The 16,138-nt window shown below is 34.3% G+C and overlaps 2 protein-coding genes and 1 pseudogene across 2 annotated transcripts; 2 read left to right on the top strand and 1 right to left on the bottom strand.

The window, feature by feature from the left end:
- Positions 1-5,592: 5,592 nt before the first annotated feature.
- On the bottom strand, positions 5,593-6,842 carry LOC107857864 (annotated as a pseudogene).
- Positions 6,843-9,334: 2,492 nt separating this feature from the next.
- LOC124890405 (pentatricopeptide repeat-containing protein At5g66631-like) lies at positions 9,335-11,947 on the top strand. Its single transcript, XM_047402247.1, has one exon. The coding sequence runs from the start codon at positions 9,687-9,689 to the stop codon at positions 11,646-11,648; it is 1,962 nt and encodes a 653-aa protein (XP_047258203.1). The 5' UTR covers positions 9,335-9,686; the 3' UTR covers positions 11,649-11,947.
- A 27-nt stretch (positions 11,948-11,974) lies between these two features.
- Positions 11,975-15,429, top strand: LOC107858699 (serine/threonine receptor-like kinase NFP). Its single transcript, XM_047402248.1, has 2 exons — positions 11,975-12,108; positions 12,871-15,429. Exon 2 carries the CDS (start codon positions 13,238-13,240, stop codon positions 15,077-15,079), a length of 1,842 nt encoding a protein of 613 aa, XP_047258204.1. The 5' UTR covers positions 11,975-12,108; positions 12,871-13,237; the 3' UTR covers positions 15,080-15,429.
- Positions 15,430-16,138: the final 709 nt, after the last annotated feature.

Genomic DNA, 16,138 nt, shown 5'->3' with positions numbered 1-16,138 from the left:
GGGAAATGATGGCTTTTCTCAATAATAAATCTTACCATTGATATAGCAAATTTAGTGCAAGAGAAAAATTATCATAAGTTTTGAATTTGTGCCTATACCATTTTTCCATAACAGTTAAAATGATATCAAATTAGTAATTGCCATAATTTTATTTTTTTCAACTTGTTGCATGTGTTTTGTTTTAGAAATAATATTTTGTTTGAACAATTTGTTATTATTAAAGGGAAACTATAATTGCAACTACTTCAAATGTGAGGCAAAAATTTATGATTTATTATAAAAATTTATCCCATATAATTGTCCAATTAGTTTAGGGTCTAAAGTAAGTTTTGACTACAAGTTGAGGGGGGAAATAATGGCTTTTCTCAATAATAAATCTTACCATTAATATAGCAAATTTATTGCATGAGAAAAATTATCATAAGTTTTGAATTTGTGCCTATACCATTTTGCCATAACAATTAAAATGATATTAAATTAGTAATTGCCATAATTTTTTTTAACTTGTTGCATGTGTTTTGTTTTAGAAATAATATTTTGTTTAAACAATTTGTTACCATTAGAGGGAAACTATAATTTCAACTACTTTAAATGTGAGACAAAAATTTATGATTTGTTATAAAAATTTATCCCAACAATAAAATTATGAATATATCATTTACTTGTGACAAATAATTCCTACAATTCTTAAAGCAAAAATATCAACTTAGCTATTTTACTTCACATAATTTTTTTGTGGTGGCTAAAAAGTATTACTATTGCAAGGATGATTTTAAATGTGCGGCAAAAATTTATGTAGCTAGTTATACAAAATTTAATGTATCAATAAATTTGTAGTTGTTTGAGTAACTATTACCACAAATTATTATAATTTGAAGTAAAATATCTATTTGGCTATTTAAAAAATTTATTGTGGCTAAAAGGGATACTATTGCTACAATAACATTAAAAGTGTGGCAAAAACTTATAATTAGTTACAGAATTTTACTATACTATAACCTTATAGCTATTTGGGTAATTATTGTCACACATTATTATAATTTGTAGCAAAAATATATATTTAGCTACAACATTTTGCTTCAAGTAATTTATTATGGATAAAAGACTACTTTTACAACAGTAACTTTAAATGCGTGTCAAAAACTTAAAATTAGCTATAAAATTTTACTGTAGCAATAAACGTGTAGCTATTTGAGTAACTATTGCTATAATACTTAGCAATTATAGCAAAATTGAGGAATTAACTTGAGAAAATACCCAATTACCCCCCTGAACTATACCCAAAAGGATTATGCCACACCTTAACTTAAAAGGGGTCATATTATCCCCCTGAACTAATTAAAAGTGGAATTTTCACCCCCTTAGTACCTATGTGGCACATACATGGCACACACGTGTGCCTACGTGGACACTTCAATTTGTTGTGCCACGTGTGTGCCACGTAGGCACTAAGGGGGTGAAAATTCCACTTTTAATTAGTTCAGGGGGTGATAGGTCCCCCTTCAAGTTGAGGTGTCGCATAGCCCCTTTGGGTATAGTTCGGGTGGGGGGTGGGGGGGGTGGGGGGTAATTGGCTGTTATCTCAATTAACTTTGCTAATTTATTTTTGTAGCTAGAAAATCTTGCGAAATTGTAAATAGCCACAACATTTTAATTTATGTAGTTGTATTAGGTATTAGCCACAATTTTTAAATAAGTTGCTAAGAATCCGTATCACTATATACTTATTGTTGTAGTGGCTACTCAACAATGGAGTCTTTGAGATATTGAGAAAGTGGTATAGGCATATTCTTGAAATTGATCTTAAATATTGTAATACTAGTGTGCCCGTGCCCGTTCTATGCACGGGAGAAGATATGTTTGCAGGTAAAACAGTTATGTTTCATAACTGGATTCACTATAATTTTTTTATCAATAATCCACTCGAATGTGTGCAATGGTGTTTCATATCTTAGAGTTGGTGGTTGTATGCGTGCATCCATTATCAAATATGTATGAAATAGCTGAAACATATCTTGCTAAAGGGGATATATGCCATTTATTTGACTGCATAGTATATTAAATAATCCATAGGTCTGTAAGGGACAACACCACCAAAATAAATTTCTCGGTCCACATCTTCAGTGTTTTATCAGAATTTTGGTTAAATTGGTCACAATAAATCCATTGCAAGTGTTAATCTGTCATTATCACAGTACACACAGAAAGTTAATTACCTTAGTGTCTATGACAAATTGTCAAAAATATTTAGTAGTCTATAGAGGTTCTCAAGGTGCTTAAACACAAGGTGAGATGCAAGAAACTCACAGCGGAGGGAGGGGGGCACCTGGATGCTGACACATAACCCATGGCACTCCTGTATCCAAAGATGTAGCCACCGATGCTTCCCAGTTGACGTAAGGTTTGGAACGAGCACCATAATAAGGCTCAACATCACCATTGTCATACTCATTTTTCATCCACTCAAACAATAATGAAGAGTGAGTAACATCAGACTCGTTTCTTAGTAGTCCGAATATAGTAAATCACAATCAAAAGCTAACCTAAGACAAGATAACTAGCTCACCTGAGATGCATAAAGATTTTTTTGCTTGATCATGTCACTAACTTTGGCCATGAAGCGTTTCATTTGAGCCTGAAACTGGAGTCCCATATGTCAATGAACTCCAAAACCAGTATCCCAAGAAAAATACTAAAAAGCATAAGGAGAAAATCACCTTGAATAGTTAATTATCCGTTCGAAATTCAATTCCAGGAATGAAATGCAACCAGAGAGGAAATCCAGTGTCTCAAATTAGATAAAAAACCATCAATTATCAGTAAGACAAAATGCATAAATTACAAAATTGCATAAAAGAGTATAGAGCTACCTATAGTTCCATTCTGCATAAACAAGAAAGAAAGAATAAAGATCTGAAAGAGCATAAACTTTTGATAGCTTTTGTCTTTCATAGGAAAGTATAAATAACTTCAATCAAATTATATGCAGAGGGGTAAATTCGATCTTCCATATGACATATGAGACCTTTATTAAGATATCTTCTATCAATTCTATTCATATTATCATAAAATGTACCTGCATGTTTGCAACTCATAATCCTGTATTTTTTTTTAGTTTATTACCTTTGGTTGCTTGACTTCTCTCTCTTTGTAAATTGTTTCTAAAGTAGAGTCAGTGAGTTACCAACCTAAGTTTATACTTATAAAACAAACAATTCCCAGAACTTACCTCTAATAATCAATGTAATTTTTTGCTTTCTTTCCTGAGGCAACAATGCTCGTTGGGGATACTTCTCTTCCAGACACTGCCCAAGAAATCTTACCAACAACATAGTAATGATAAAATTTACACGCTCAAATGGCAGAGTACAAGAAAACCATATCATTATGATAGAAAAGAGTCAGCAATTACTGCATCTCCATCAACCGGCGTGGGCACATATGCAAGGGGATTCATCTTCAAGTATTCATTCCACACATTACAAAGGCCAAAAATAAGAACCAAATTTCAAAAAAATTCTACAATAATCTGTCTAACACCCCCAAACCTAATTTCTCATCTTTGATCCCAATTGATTACAATCAGCTTCTCCATATAACAGTCTAACTAACACAGGCACACACTCCCCCAATAGTATTTGCTTGGATCATATACAAACATAGTTGATATAATATTTTCTACTTTGCATTATCTAACACAAGAAAATACGAAAAAAAAAACTTATTTTCCAAAAAAATACTTTCCATCATACCAAACACATCCCAAGTATAATTTTCTTGTAACTTGCGACAATAAAAAACTTTCAACTATCCAAAAACTTACAGAGATGAAAACAGTAAGTAATCGAATTTTTTTGGTAATTGGTAAGTAATAATAAAAGGCAAAAAGTAAGTAGATATGTGGAAACAAAATAGTTGTGAGTAGTTTTTTTTGGTAAGTAATAATATAAAAGGCAAAAAGTCAATAGAGACGTGGAAATAAAATAGTAGTGACCTGATTTTTTTTTGGTAAGTAATAATAAAAGGCAAAAAGTAAGTAGAGCAAAATAGTAGTGAGCTATTTTTTTTATAAGTAATTATAAAAGGCAAAAAGTTAGTAAAAATGTGGAAATAAAATAGTAGTGACCAGATTTTTTTGTGATAAGTAATAATAAAAGGCAAAAAGTAAGTAGACATGTCACATGTGGAAACAAAATAGTAGTAAGGCAAAAAGTAAGTAAACAGTTTTTTTAAGTAGAAGTAGATACGTGGAAACAATAGTCTTTTTCAGATTCTATCTATTAAATTGAAAAAGAAGAATCCAATGTCAAATTGGATTATTTCAATTATTTGGTCCATCGATCTAGAAATTTGCAAAGTTACATTTGTGCATTAACTGCGAAAATGAAAGATAAGTGTTAATAATGATACTCCACTACATTAGTAAAATATGAACTTTCGCATGGAACTCATGTCCGAGCTAGTGGCAATCCATGCGTCTCACATGCAGACTTCAGAATCTCTAGAACTTCAGGTAATGCAGCTTGGTAGCTCAAATCACATACCTGATAAAAATATCTCATTTATCATGCTGAAAAAATTTATTCAAAAATGCATTAGTTTGCAAGTTCAAACCAATTACCTTGGCATCATAAAAGGTTGAAACTTCAGAAGTTGAGAGATCAACAACCTATTAAGAAGTAAGAAGTTTGGGAGAATTTTAGAAAACTGGACCCTCGCTATACTTACCAAAGTATGTACAAATAAGCAATTGAACAAAAGCAAGACTCATGCACACCAAAAACAAACACGAAAGATCATGATAAACAGAATACATCTTAGAGACAATCTGACCCCTAAACAAGAGCAGTAATGAAGATTAAATGAAGGACAAAAATATCGAATGATAAGAGAAACTAACAAAGTGAAAGATATAGGAAACGACTAATAGTGGAGCACATAATATTTCAGATCTTACGAAATTGCAACTTAACTATTATCGTTTCATTCTCAGGGATAAAGAACTTTACTATGTAACTTCTATTTTAATATTCATTCGTTTAGGGATTGACGTTTCAGCCTGAAGTATCGTGAACTATATTTTTATATATAAAACACATAAAGATATAGTAATAGTTTCAAAGCATATATGCACAAATTATATACTTAACACTGAATAAACACATGCATACATAGTTCCACTACTTAGCTAAGTAGGTAACAAAAGAAATTAACGTGAATAAGGGAATAGATAGATTCCAAGAGATAAAATAACACAAACCTTAAGGGCTTCGCACACACTTTCAAGCTAAGTTGAAGGCTTAAAATACTTAGTTGGGTAAGTGCAATGATCTACACATATTTCTTGTTTTCAACTTACTTTTTATAGGTTACTGATTTGGTCAAATGTTCTAATCTTGATTGTCTCAGTAGGATGCTGGTTATTTGGAGCAGTTTTATAGAGTAGGGATATAGCAATTGATGGCTAAAATTGGATTAAGATTGAAAACTTTGTTGATAAAACTCTTGAATTCTACAACGGGCTTAGAATCTATACTCAAATGGATAACAAGCATGTTCCGCAATATTCCAGATATAGAAAGTTTGCATCTGTCACCAGCCAAGGAGTAGAAGGTTCAAAAAATCCATCCAAATGTAAAGACCATTCTTAGCTTGTCTGAAATAAGCAACCCTTAGATCCCCATCCACATTGACAGTAATCTACAGAGAATCATTAAAGGAATTTAAAGAGCATAATTGCGGTATAAGAAGAAAAGGAATCACATACCTAACTATATAACATAATTTAACGTAATCAAGTCTTGGCAAATGATGCATCATTACTGCATGTTTCTGTATATCATTTAAGACACTCAGATCCACGATATACTTCCCTCGAGACTCTTCATACAAATCAACCCTCTCTCCAAATTTTTCTCTTTGAATATGAAGTTTGATATACCACATCACATTTAGAAGCGACCTCCAACAAATCATCACTTTCTTCCCAATGAACCCCCATTGATGTCAAATTATCCTTGATGTCATCCTAAAATGAATCCGTAACAATTCGTCTATTATCAAATAAAAATAATACTGTGTAATTACATTTGAGTTTAAAGAACAAAAGTTTATTAAATTGAATGAGAGGTAATGCTAATTACCAGCTTAAGACAATCAAAATTTCATCTTTTCTCATACCTTCATTTTAACCACATCAGGGGATACAAAGTAAATTTTCACATCTTGGTACTTCGCAAGCAAGTGAGCAACTGAACAAACTGTTCTCTCATAAGCTAGATCACCACCAATGACAACTTTTATACCATCAAGTTTTCCTATTTCTCATTCAATTGTGTACACATCTAGAAGGGCCTGTTTCAGAATTAATGAGGACAGTTTTGTTGCCGCAGTCAGACAAGAAAAAAAAGACCAAGAAGACTATGTATATGCCATTGATATGTTCTGTTGCAGTCAGACAAAAAATGCATTCCTAGATAAATATCATATGTACTCTATTATGTAGTTTCATCCAGTTAAGTCTCTATATACTATTTAGAGTTTGTTATGAATTATAACGGAAGACAAACATTCTAAACACATGACAGTGATATTTACATAGTTAAGACTTAAAAACTATGTTATTAGTGAGCTCCAGAAACTCAGCTGTAATGCATTATCTAAACAAGTTACTGTTTCATAGTCTATATCTGTTAAAAGGGGAAGGATAGAACAATATCCCCACACAAGCTTAGAATGAGGAGAAAAAACTTACCATGAAGCAACTTAACTTTTCCTGTTCGATCAATTTCAATAGGATACTTAAGAAGGTAGCCTTTCATTTCAGTGACTTCATTAGCCATGTAGCCATTTGTGTTTACCAAATACTCTCATCCGTCTCACGCATTCAAGACTTTCTGGACGTTCAAAAAATTGCTCTATAGTTGTCGTGTGCTTTGCCCACAGTGACATTCTATATCCGTATATCTTCAGTCGAAATGTGATAGTAACTTAATGACACATTTTTACTACTTGAAAAAAATGCATTGTAAGAATGGTCTGAATATTAGTTTGTTGCATTAATCCGAAGCAGATATTGTTGGACATCTAACTTTCAAAATAAACTTTGAGATATTTACTCAGTAAAAAGGAACAAAACAATTTGGAAATCATCCTTCTTTAGTACAGTGAAAAAGAACCATTAACACCAAGACAATTGTTTTTCATCTCCAACTATTCAGATTTCCATATTACTGATGCAAAAACACCACTTACTACATTTACACGTCTACAAGTTATCTGCAGTGAACTGGTGGAAATCTACTAAACAAACTCTCTACATAATCAAACTCAGCTTTTCTATAACTACACCGCCTAACGACGACAAACATGAAAAAGGGTTAATTCCTTTTTTTCTCTGAACAAGAAAGTAATCGTAAAAATTTTAAAAAATAAAAAACCTTTCAAATTGAGTGGTTTTCGGACACGGAATGCACATAAGCTCCTCCAATACGAATATAGCTTCAACTTCTTTGACTCCTCTCACTTTATTCATCAATAAAAAAAAATGATTAAACCAAAAAATTAGCCCTAAAAACTATTGTTACCTTTAGGAAAAGAAATAGCCCTATCATAAAACAACAACAATTACAGAGGTTTAACTTTCATTTAAGTTATCAAAAACAAAGCTAATTACAGATCCTAATATAAAAAGATCAAAACTTTAACTAATTAGTATCACAGAACAACACTAAGAAGATATCCAAAGGATAATTGAATTAGTTAGTACCATAACAATATTAATTACAGATCTAGAGAAAATAGATTAAAACTTGAATTAATTAATTTGTATAATAGAACAATAATAATAACAGATTTGAAATAAAAGGATTAAGGCTTGAAATAGTTAGCATCATGTATCATATATATAACAAACATCAAATGAAAACTTGCTCCACCATCAAAGATGCACTTACCAAAAATAAATCATGATGGACTAATGAAAATTGAGATTAAGAACATGAATTTTGCTTGAAGCTTGTGTTTTGGTTTCAAGGTGCGTCGGGAATACAGTGGAGAAAAGGAAAAACAGAGAAAATGGAGATGAAAGAAGATTTTAGGAAAGCAAAACAGTAGAGGCAAAAGACACGGTAAAGTGTCATTGATTGGAGGTTTTAGTTACCAAAATACCCTTACTATTGGTGTTGTTGACGAAAATATCCTCAAATAAAACAAAATAGTAATAACCAAAGTTTTCATTTATACAAAAGAGTAAAAAGAGTATGATGTTTTTGCCCTTGTAGCTCTTTAAAAACTAACATTACTGAGAGCAATCGACTTTAATAACAAATATTGATTCAATGTCTCTATTCACATTTACAGTAAAGTCCAATAAAATTTCATAAATTTCTCTTTTTAAAGTAACTAGTATCCTTAGAAATGAAATGGGCAGTGTCCTTAATTCAATTAAGTTATGGTCTTGTGAAGTAGAGGAAACCTCCAAAACAAATCAAGCTCTTTTGAACTATGAAATCTCATCAAAGTAAGCATCAACACTTAGAAATGAAATAGAGAATTTAATATATACATGATTCAAGAAAGGTAGCCTGGTGCACTAAAGCAGAGGACGACTATTCGAATTGGACAAGAAAATCAAGTTTGATGATCGGGTTTTAAATGAACCAAAAAAGGCTGATAAATGAGGTGATTTTTACATTGACTGACCATGTGATCTTTTTTTTTTTTGGGTCCATGTGGTATGCTTGGAGTCATTCTGTTAGAGAGAGATATTTTTGAGTCAAAAAAATTAACGAAGAATATTTTTACTTCATTCAGATAGTGCGATAATATTTTTGACCCTTTTTCATAAGAATAATTTATTCTTAAAGCATAAATTTAACAAATATAACTTGTATCTTAGGGCGTAAGCTGAGTAAGTAATAAGTAATTAAGTATAGCTTATAATCTGTATCTTAGGTCATAAGCTAAGTATGTATAACTTGTAACTTATGTCTTGATATAAAATTCACTAGATATAATTTGTAGCACAATTTTCATCATTGAACTTATGTTTTGGGATGTAAGGTGTACTATCGAACTTGTTGGCCTTGTGCTTTGTCTTATTATTATTACTCTCTCTAATTTTTTTTATTTGCTCCTTATATTTATATATTTTTTAATTGCTTTTTTTTATTTTTAAAAAATAATTTGATTAAAATCTTTGTATTATATTCTTATTCAATAAATGTAATAAATATTGATTTAAAAATAAATAAAATTTAATTAAAAAGATATTGATAAAATTACTTTTAATTTTATAGAAATAAAAAATATACTAGAAGGTGTGCGCACCGCAAATAAAGCAAATAAGAAAGGGAGGGAACACTATTTTTTTCGTTGGCCATTTTTTTGTTACTTAAAATCTTAATAATTTCGTACGGCAAAATTTATTAAGACCTGATACTTCGAAGAAGCAATCGCAGTTAATAAAGTCAAAGAAAACTCACCGGGAATCTTCCTCTTTGTTGATCTAACCACGGCGGAGTCTTTTGTTTCTGCCAATTCTCGAAGAGTTGTCCACGCACACCAACTGTTTGATATTTTTGTCGCATGAAATTTTGTCCCATCAAGTTTTGACTGCACACCAACTGTTTGATTTTTTTTCCCTTTAAATTTACATTCTTGCTCAGTTTTTTGTAGCTTGTTATATGTACTTAAGCCAGTTCTACAAAACAAACAACACATTTAATTATTTATCTCTGCATTTTCGCCGTTTCTTAGGAACCCAATATGTGAATAAGGTAGCCGTGTACTTCCAAAGAGCGAGACTTATCGATTCAATAAGACTCGCTCTTCGGTCTAATTCTTCTGATAATCTTATTACCAATCTCCAGAATCCTTCTTTGGACTCTTTTGTAGTAACCAAGTCACTTCAATCAGCTCCCTCTCCCAATTCAGCTCTCCATTTGATTGAATGTCTCAAAAAAATTCCCCATTTCTTGCATACCCATAACACGCTTTATGCATTAGCCAAGATTCTTGCTAAGGCGCGGGAAACTGCTAAACTCAATGCCCTTATTAATGCCATTAACTCGGGGAAGTTTGTTAACGCTGCACGTGTTAGTTACATGGATCAAATGCGATGGTATGCAATTAGTAGAGAGTTTGATGAGGTTGTCCGTGTGTGGGACGAGTGGAGGACAACCCTTAAAAAACATCCATGTACTGAGTCTTACAATATTGTAATGGGATTATGTGTTCAGGAGGGTAAGGACAGTGATGCTGTGAGGGTATTCCATAGGATGATTGAAGAAGGGGCACTTCCGAATTGTAGGACATACACTATTATAATTGAGCATCTTGTTAGAACTAGAAAGTTGGATTCAGCTATTGAGCTTTACCATATGTTGCCTCATGTTAGGATCAAACGTACATTAAAACAGTATTCTGTCCTAGTGGAAGCATTCACTATTTCGAATCAGTTGGATGTTGTCAAAGTTTTGCTTGATCAGATGAGGAGTGACGGAATATTGCCTGTTCGAGCTATGCTATGGTCATTGCAGCAGATGCAGAATGCTGGTTATGATGTGGAGACAAATGAATTATTAAGGGACATGTTACCGGATGGGAGGATTAAGAAGATTGGTTACTCTATGGACAGTAGTGAAGACGACAGTGATGATGAAGATGAAGAGATTGATTGTAACCACACTGATGCTGTGGATCAACCTCATCTGAAACCATGGTTAGATCCAGCTTCTTTAGCTAATGCTTTGCAGAGCTGGGGTGCTGAGGAGGTGTCAGCTCTGGAGGATGCAAAATTAGTTTGGACAACTAGGTTGGTGTGCAAGATGATCAGGAGCTTCAAGTCAGCAGAAACAGCTTGGCAGTTCTTCTGCTGGGTTGCTTGTCAGCCAGGATTCACTCATGATATATACACAGTTTCAAGAATGATCACCAGATTAGCTCGCCATGGATGTGTAGACTTGGTTGATCAACTTTTGTCTAAGGTTGAAAGAGAGGGCATTCAATTGTCATTCAGCACGATCCGGTTAATTATTGATTTTTATGGTATTTCTCGTAATGGTGATCCCGCCCTAAGGGTTTTCAAAAGTATTAAAATGATTTGTGGTCCAATATCTAAAAGCAGTCAGTTGCTTCTGTACTCATCTGTTCTAAGGACTTTGGTAAAAAGTAATATGAATTCGGATGCCTTACATATTCTCGAAGAAATGAGTTTACTAGGAATTGTTCCAGATTTGCAAACATATTCTGGACTAATGAACCATTTTGCTCTTCATGGAGATATAAAAACTGTACAGAGGCTTTTCGGAATGGTCAGGCAGAGCGGTATAGAGCCTGATGCTTATATGTATAAAGTTCTCATTCATGCTTATTGTAAATGTGGAAGAGCTGCTCTTGCACTCAGGGTTTTTGAAGACATGAGGAACTTTGGGTTGTTGCCTGATGCTAACACTAAACAATTGCTCGTCAAGAGTCTCTGGAAGGAAGGCAAGCTCCGAGAAGCTGCTTCTGTAGAAGAGAAAACTGAGGAAATAAGTGATGCTCTTCCCATTGCTTTACCTGGACATATGTTCACAGTGAGCTCTATTGATCTTTCAAGAGTCTATAGCATTTATTCCAATGGTTTCCAATCAACTTGTAGTTGAACGACTATGTCATTGATTGGGATGTAGAGCTAAAATGCCTTTTCACCGCAAATTAGCAAATGGCTTCCTCTATATTTCAGGTCAACATCATGAAGTCAACTCTCATCAAGGAGGTCTGACGACATGTCCGTAGCATTTTGATTATGTTGATAGGAAATGGAAGTGTTGATCTTTGTAACATTGTTGCTAAAAATTGCAATGGTCAACTCGACTTTTACTTGGCATCCGAGTAAATGTCCTAGTTGTCAACAATGTAGCTGTTTTACTAATATAAGATGGTGATATTGCAAGTTCACTCATTTGCTAGGGTTTAGCTTCTATCTGGTATCTGTGCACTTCGTTAACAAGCTATACTCGTGAAATATGTTTTGTTGGAGGGTGGAGCTGTTGTTTGTTCATCACATCATCTGCTCTATGATTTTTGCTAGTTCATCCCGGGGTCAATGTCCACACGTGATAGGTGTTCACTTTTCTGCCTCTTAAGGCTTCAATTATAGTTTTTGCATTTTCATTAAGGATTTGCTTAGGCGTTGGCTTTATATCCATGTAAGACAGGTTTTCAGAGATTCTTAAATTGTTGTCATTGAAACTACGCAGCCCTCTGTCTCCCAAGTATGGCAGAAATCTTGGCAAAGAGAGAACACTTCACTTGGTCATGAAAGAGACAATAAAACTAGCAACAAGGAGGGTGTGTTTGGTGTCATTTTCCTGGATATGTTTTCTATTGTTGGTTGGAGAGTGGAAAATGTTTTTCGATTTTTTAAAATAAATGTTCGTATACTAATATTAGCATAATGTTTTGTTTAAATTTTTGAATATTAAAGATTGATAGAATGTCTAAGCATTGGTTAAATTAATTCAATGATATGAAGTTCAATAGTTGAGATAATTGGGTAGGTGGGGGAAATCATTTTCATCCTTTATAGTGAAAAATGTTTTCCTTGGAATATAGTTTCTGGCAATCAAACCCTAGAAGATGACTTATTTTCTGGAAAATGTCCTTCGAAAAATATTGTTCATCATAACAAAGTATGCCCGTCTCCAAGAAACTCACAATTACAAATTTTGCCTCCTTTGTTACGCCCCTTTCTCCTAAGGTAACAAAGTGTGACACAAGCTTGCTTGCATGTGTTAAGCATATTCCTATTGACAGTCACCTCTTAGAATTCACCCGTATCTCTACTTTTTTATTCTCAGTTGTTTACATTATGAACTTTGACAGGAAGAAGGAATCCGTGCCGTCTGGATTTGGTTCTAGTATTAAACTGATAGCTGGAGCTTCCCTAGAAAATAACTGAGAGGACATAATCAAGGAGAAAGTAAAGATTATAAATATAAATGATTCCTTTTGCTTATTGAGAATATTTTACAAAGCATTGTTGCATAAAGACAGAGACAGCTGCTTAAAATATGAGAGTAGGCAGAGAAGACAAAAGGGTATCTCGCAGACAGAGCTACAGACAAGCCTCCTAAATATTGTCCAATTCTATATCCTTCCAAACTCAAGAGGTAAATTCCTAAAATACACTTTTGCTTGAGCTGCCAAATAATCTTTCTAGTTGGTGCCTTGCTATCTAAGCTTTGTAGCAATGGGAGTTCCTCTTGTCTCCTTGTTTTACAACTTTTTCCTCTTTCTCATCCTTTCATCCTCGAACATAACTGCTCAAACATCTAGCCCAGACACTGACTTTTCGTGCTCGTTAAACTCCTCCTTTTCTTGTGATGCTTATGTCTCATATCGTGCCCGTCCGCCATATTATTTTGATGTTGGAAGTATCTCTGATCTTCTTGAAGTCAGTCGTTTAAGTATAGCTAAGGCCACAGGTCTAGCCTCAGAGGATACCGAGCTATTCCCTGACCAGCTTTTACTCGTACCTGTTAAGTGCTACTGCAATGGTTCTCATTATTTCTCCAATGTTACCTATCAGATCAAGAAAGGTGATAGCTTTTATTCGGTTTCAATAGGAGCTTTTGAGAACCTTACTAACTATCATGTGGTGCAAGATATGAATCCAACACTAGATCCAACCAACTTGACAGTTGGTGCAGAAGCTGTTTTTCCTTTGTTCTGTAAATGCCCCGCACATTCTGATCTTGGAAAGGGACTTCAGTACCTCGTCACTTATGTTTGGCAGCCTTGGGATGATATATTGCCTGTAAGCAATATGTTTGGAGCATCTGCAGCTGACATTCTGGCTATCAACAATTACAGAAATTTCACTGCTGCAATATGTCTTCCTGTCTTGATACCGGTAAACCTTCCTATTATTTTGCAATCTTACCCCTCTTCTGCAAGCAGTAGAAAATCTAAACTTGGATGGATCCTCATTACTGTTTTAAGTATTATGGGGTTGCTTGCAGTTTTTTCATTTTGCTTGATGGTGTACATGCGTCTTCTAGACGAGAAGAGGAGGGCTAATTTAACCCGTAACTCATTTACTCATGAAACTTCTGATCTTTTTCATATGAAGAAAGCCTCCGAGGGTGAAATTATGGACCATAAGAACATTCAAGATAAGCTTCTTCCTGGAGTTTCTGGCTATATTGGAAAGCCCATATTATATGACCTGAAGGTCATCATGGAGGCAACTCTCGACCTCAGTGAGAGGAGCAGAATAGGAGGATCGGTGTATAAGGCTACAATTAATGACCAAGTTGTAGCAGTCAAGAAAAGAAAACAAGCCTCGGAGGAATTGACGATACTTCAAAAACTACATCACGCAAATCTGGTGAAATTAATGGGTGTTTCATCAGATGATCATGGGAATTCCTTTTTGGTTTATGAATATGCTGAAAATGGCTCACTGGATCAGTGGTTGTTTCCCAGATCATCATCTGCCTCTGGCTCAGTGGTATCGCTCGGTTGGAGCCAAAGGTTACAGATAGCCTTGGATGTTGCAAATGCTTTGCAATACCTGCATGAACATACCCAACCTAGTATAGTTCACGGGGACATCCGAACATGTAGCATACTTCTTGATTCAAGGTTTAAAGCCAAAGTTGCAAGTTTCTCTACAGCCACACATTCTACCAACTCAATGATGCTGAAAGTCGACGTGTTTGGTTTCGGGCTTGTTCTGCTGGAGTTGCTTTCAGGGAAGAAAGCAATGGAATCAAAAGATAATGGCGAGACACTGATCATGGGCAAAGAAATAAAGGAAATCTTGGAAGCTGAAGATAACCGAGAGGAGAAGTTTAGAGGATGGATGGATCTAAAGTTGAGCTTTTACCCTGTGGATGATGCTCTAAACTTGGCTGCCTTGGCAACGGCGTGCACATCAGAGCAATCAGCAGAGAGGCCTAGGATGACAGATATTGTCTTCAACCTATGTTTTCTTACTCAATCATCTTTTGAAATGTATGGAAGATCTTGGACTTCAGGTGAAGCTGAGGAGATTGTTCAGATTGTTAGTCCAGTAATAGCACGTTGACTCACGGATGGAATGTAAATATAGCTAAGAACTTTGTCAGTTCGTCTCAAATTTGCAACACATTCTGGATTATAAAAGCAAGAGGAACAGCTGATCTCCAGAATTTATTGCAAATTCGACTTCTCGTGTCCAGTTATTCTCTGTATTTCTCTTGTAGCTAAATCAGTTGCTATTGTAAATTCTTGTGTAGGATGTTTTACTCAACCACTCAACTTTGAAATAAGTGGAGAGCAATTTGACCCGTATTTCTACATTTCACACATTGCAAACTCGATGTTATTTATATCTGAGATCTAAATGATACAGATGAGTACAGGTTTATTTTAATTTGTAGTAAGCAAGTTCTTTAATTTTGTGCATCCATCTGTAATTACCTCCTTGTGCCCATAGCTTGACCTCCACCTTTTTCTGTGTCTTTCCTTCCTTACTAAGCGAACCTAGTCAAGTAATAAAAAGAAAAAGGAAAAAGGCCTTCATCACGCACAGATAACCCATCTTTAGTTTATCAAGGTTGAGGTTAGTTTGCCAAACATACACTTAATTCTTGCAGGTTCTAGTTGGGCATGCCACACAAAGTTTCGATTGAAGCACAAGTAACTTAGATGTAATCAAGATGATGCTTATTATGGTGCTGTGAATCTACATATAGTTCTTGATATTTTATATCCAGCTCTTGTTCCATTACCACTGCTGCTCTGGCAATGCTTTTTCTCCATTACCAAGTTGTCACGTCCAAGAAACCTCTATCTACACTGGACAAACCTTTTAGATTAATCTTTATTCTCGGCATTTTCAGCTAGTGAAAAATATAGGACGGATTTTGTAGGTTCAACTAAACCTAATGTTATTGGCTTGAATAATGATGTTTATTTATGCAAAAAGAATGCATGAAAATAATAAGATCCTGCTTATTCTAAATCATTGACTGAAGATCCCGAATTTGCTTCTATTCTTACTTGATCGTGCGATGCTCAAATTTGGTCGAGTATTATTGTGCACATGGATTGGAGACTCTGAAGTAGTCATGAATGTATTCAGGACCGTTAATATTTAAGGCAA

Source organism: Capsicum annuum, unplaced genomic scaffold (genome assembly GCF_002878395.1).
Source record: "Capsicum annuum cultivar UCD-10X-F1 unplaced genomic scaffold, UCD10Xv1.1 ctg1714, whole genome shotgun sequence".
Taxonomy (NCBI): Eukaryota; Viridiplantae; Streptophyta; class Magnoliopsida; order Solanales; family Solanaceae; genus Capsicum; species Capsicum annuum.
This window is presented reverse-complemented; position numbering and strand designations above follow the sequence as displayed.

Bases quoted from the DNA above. Each gene is read 5' to 3' on its own strand.
- LOC124890405 (XM_047402247.1), top strand. From the start codon at position 9,687: ATGTACTTAAGCCAGTTCTACAAAACAAACAACACATTTAATTATTTA.
- LOC107858699 (XM_047402248.1), top strand. From the start codon at position 13,238: ATGGGAGTTCCTCTTGTCTCCTTGTTTTACAACTTTTTCCTCTTTCTC.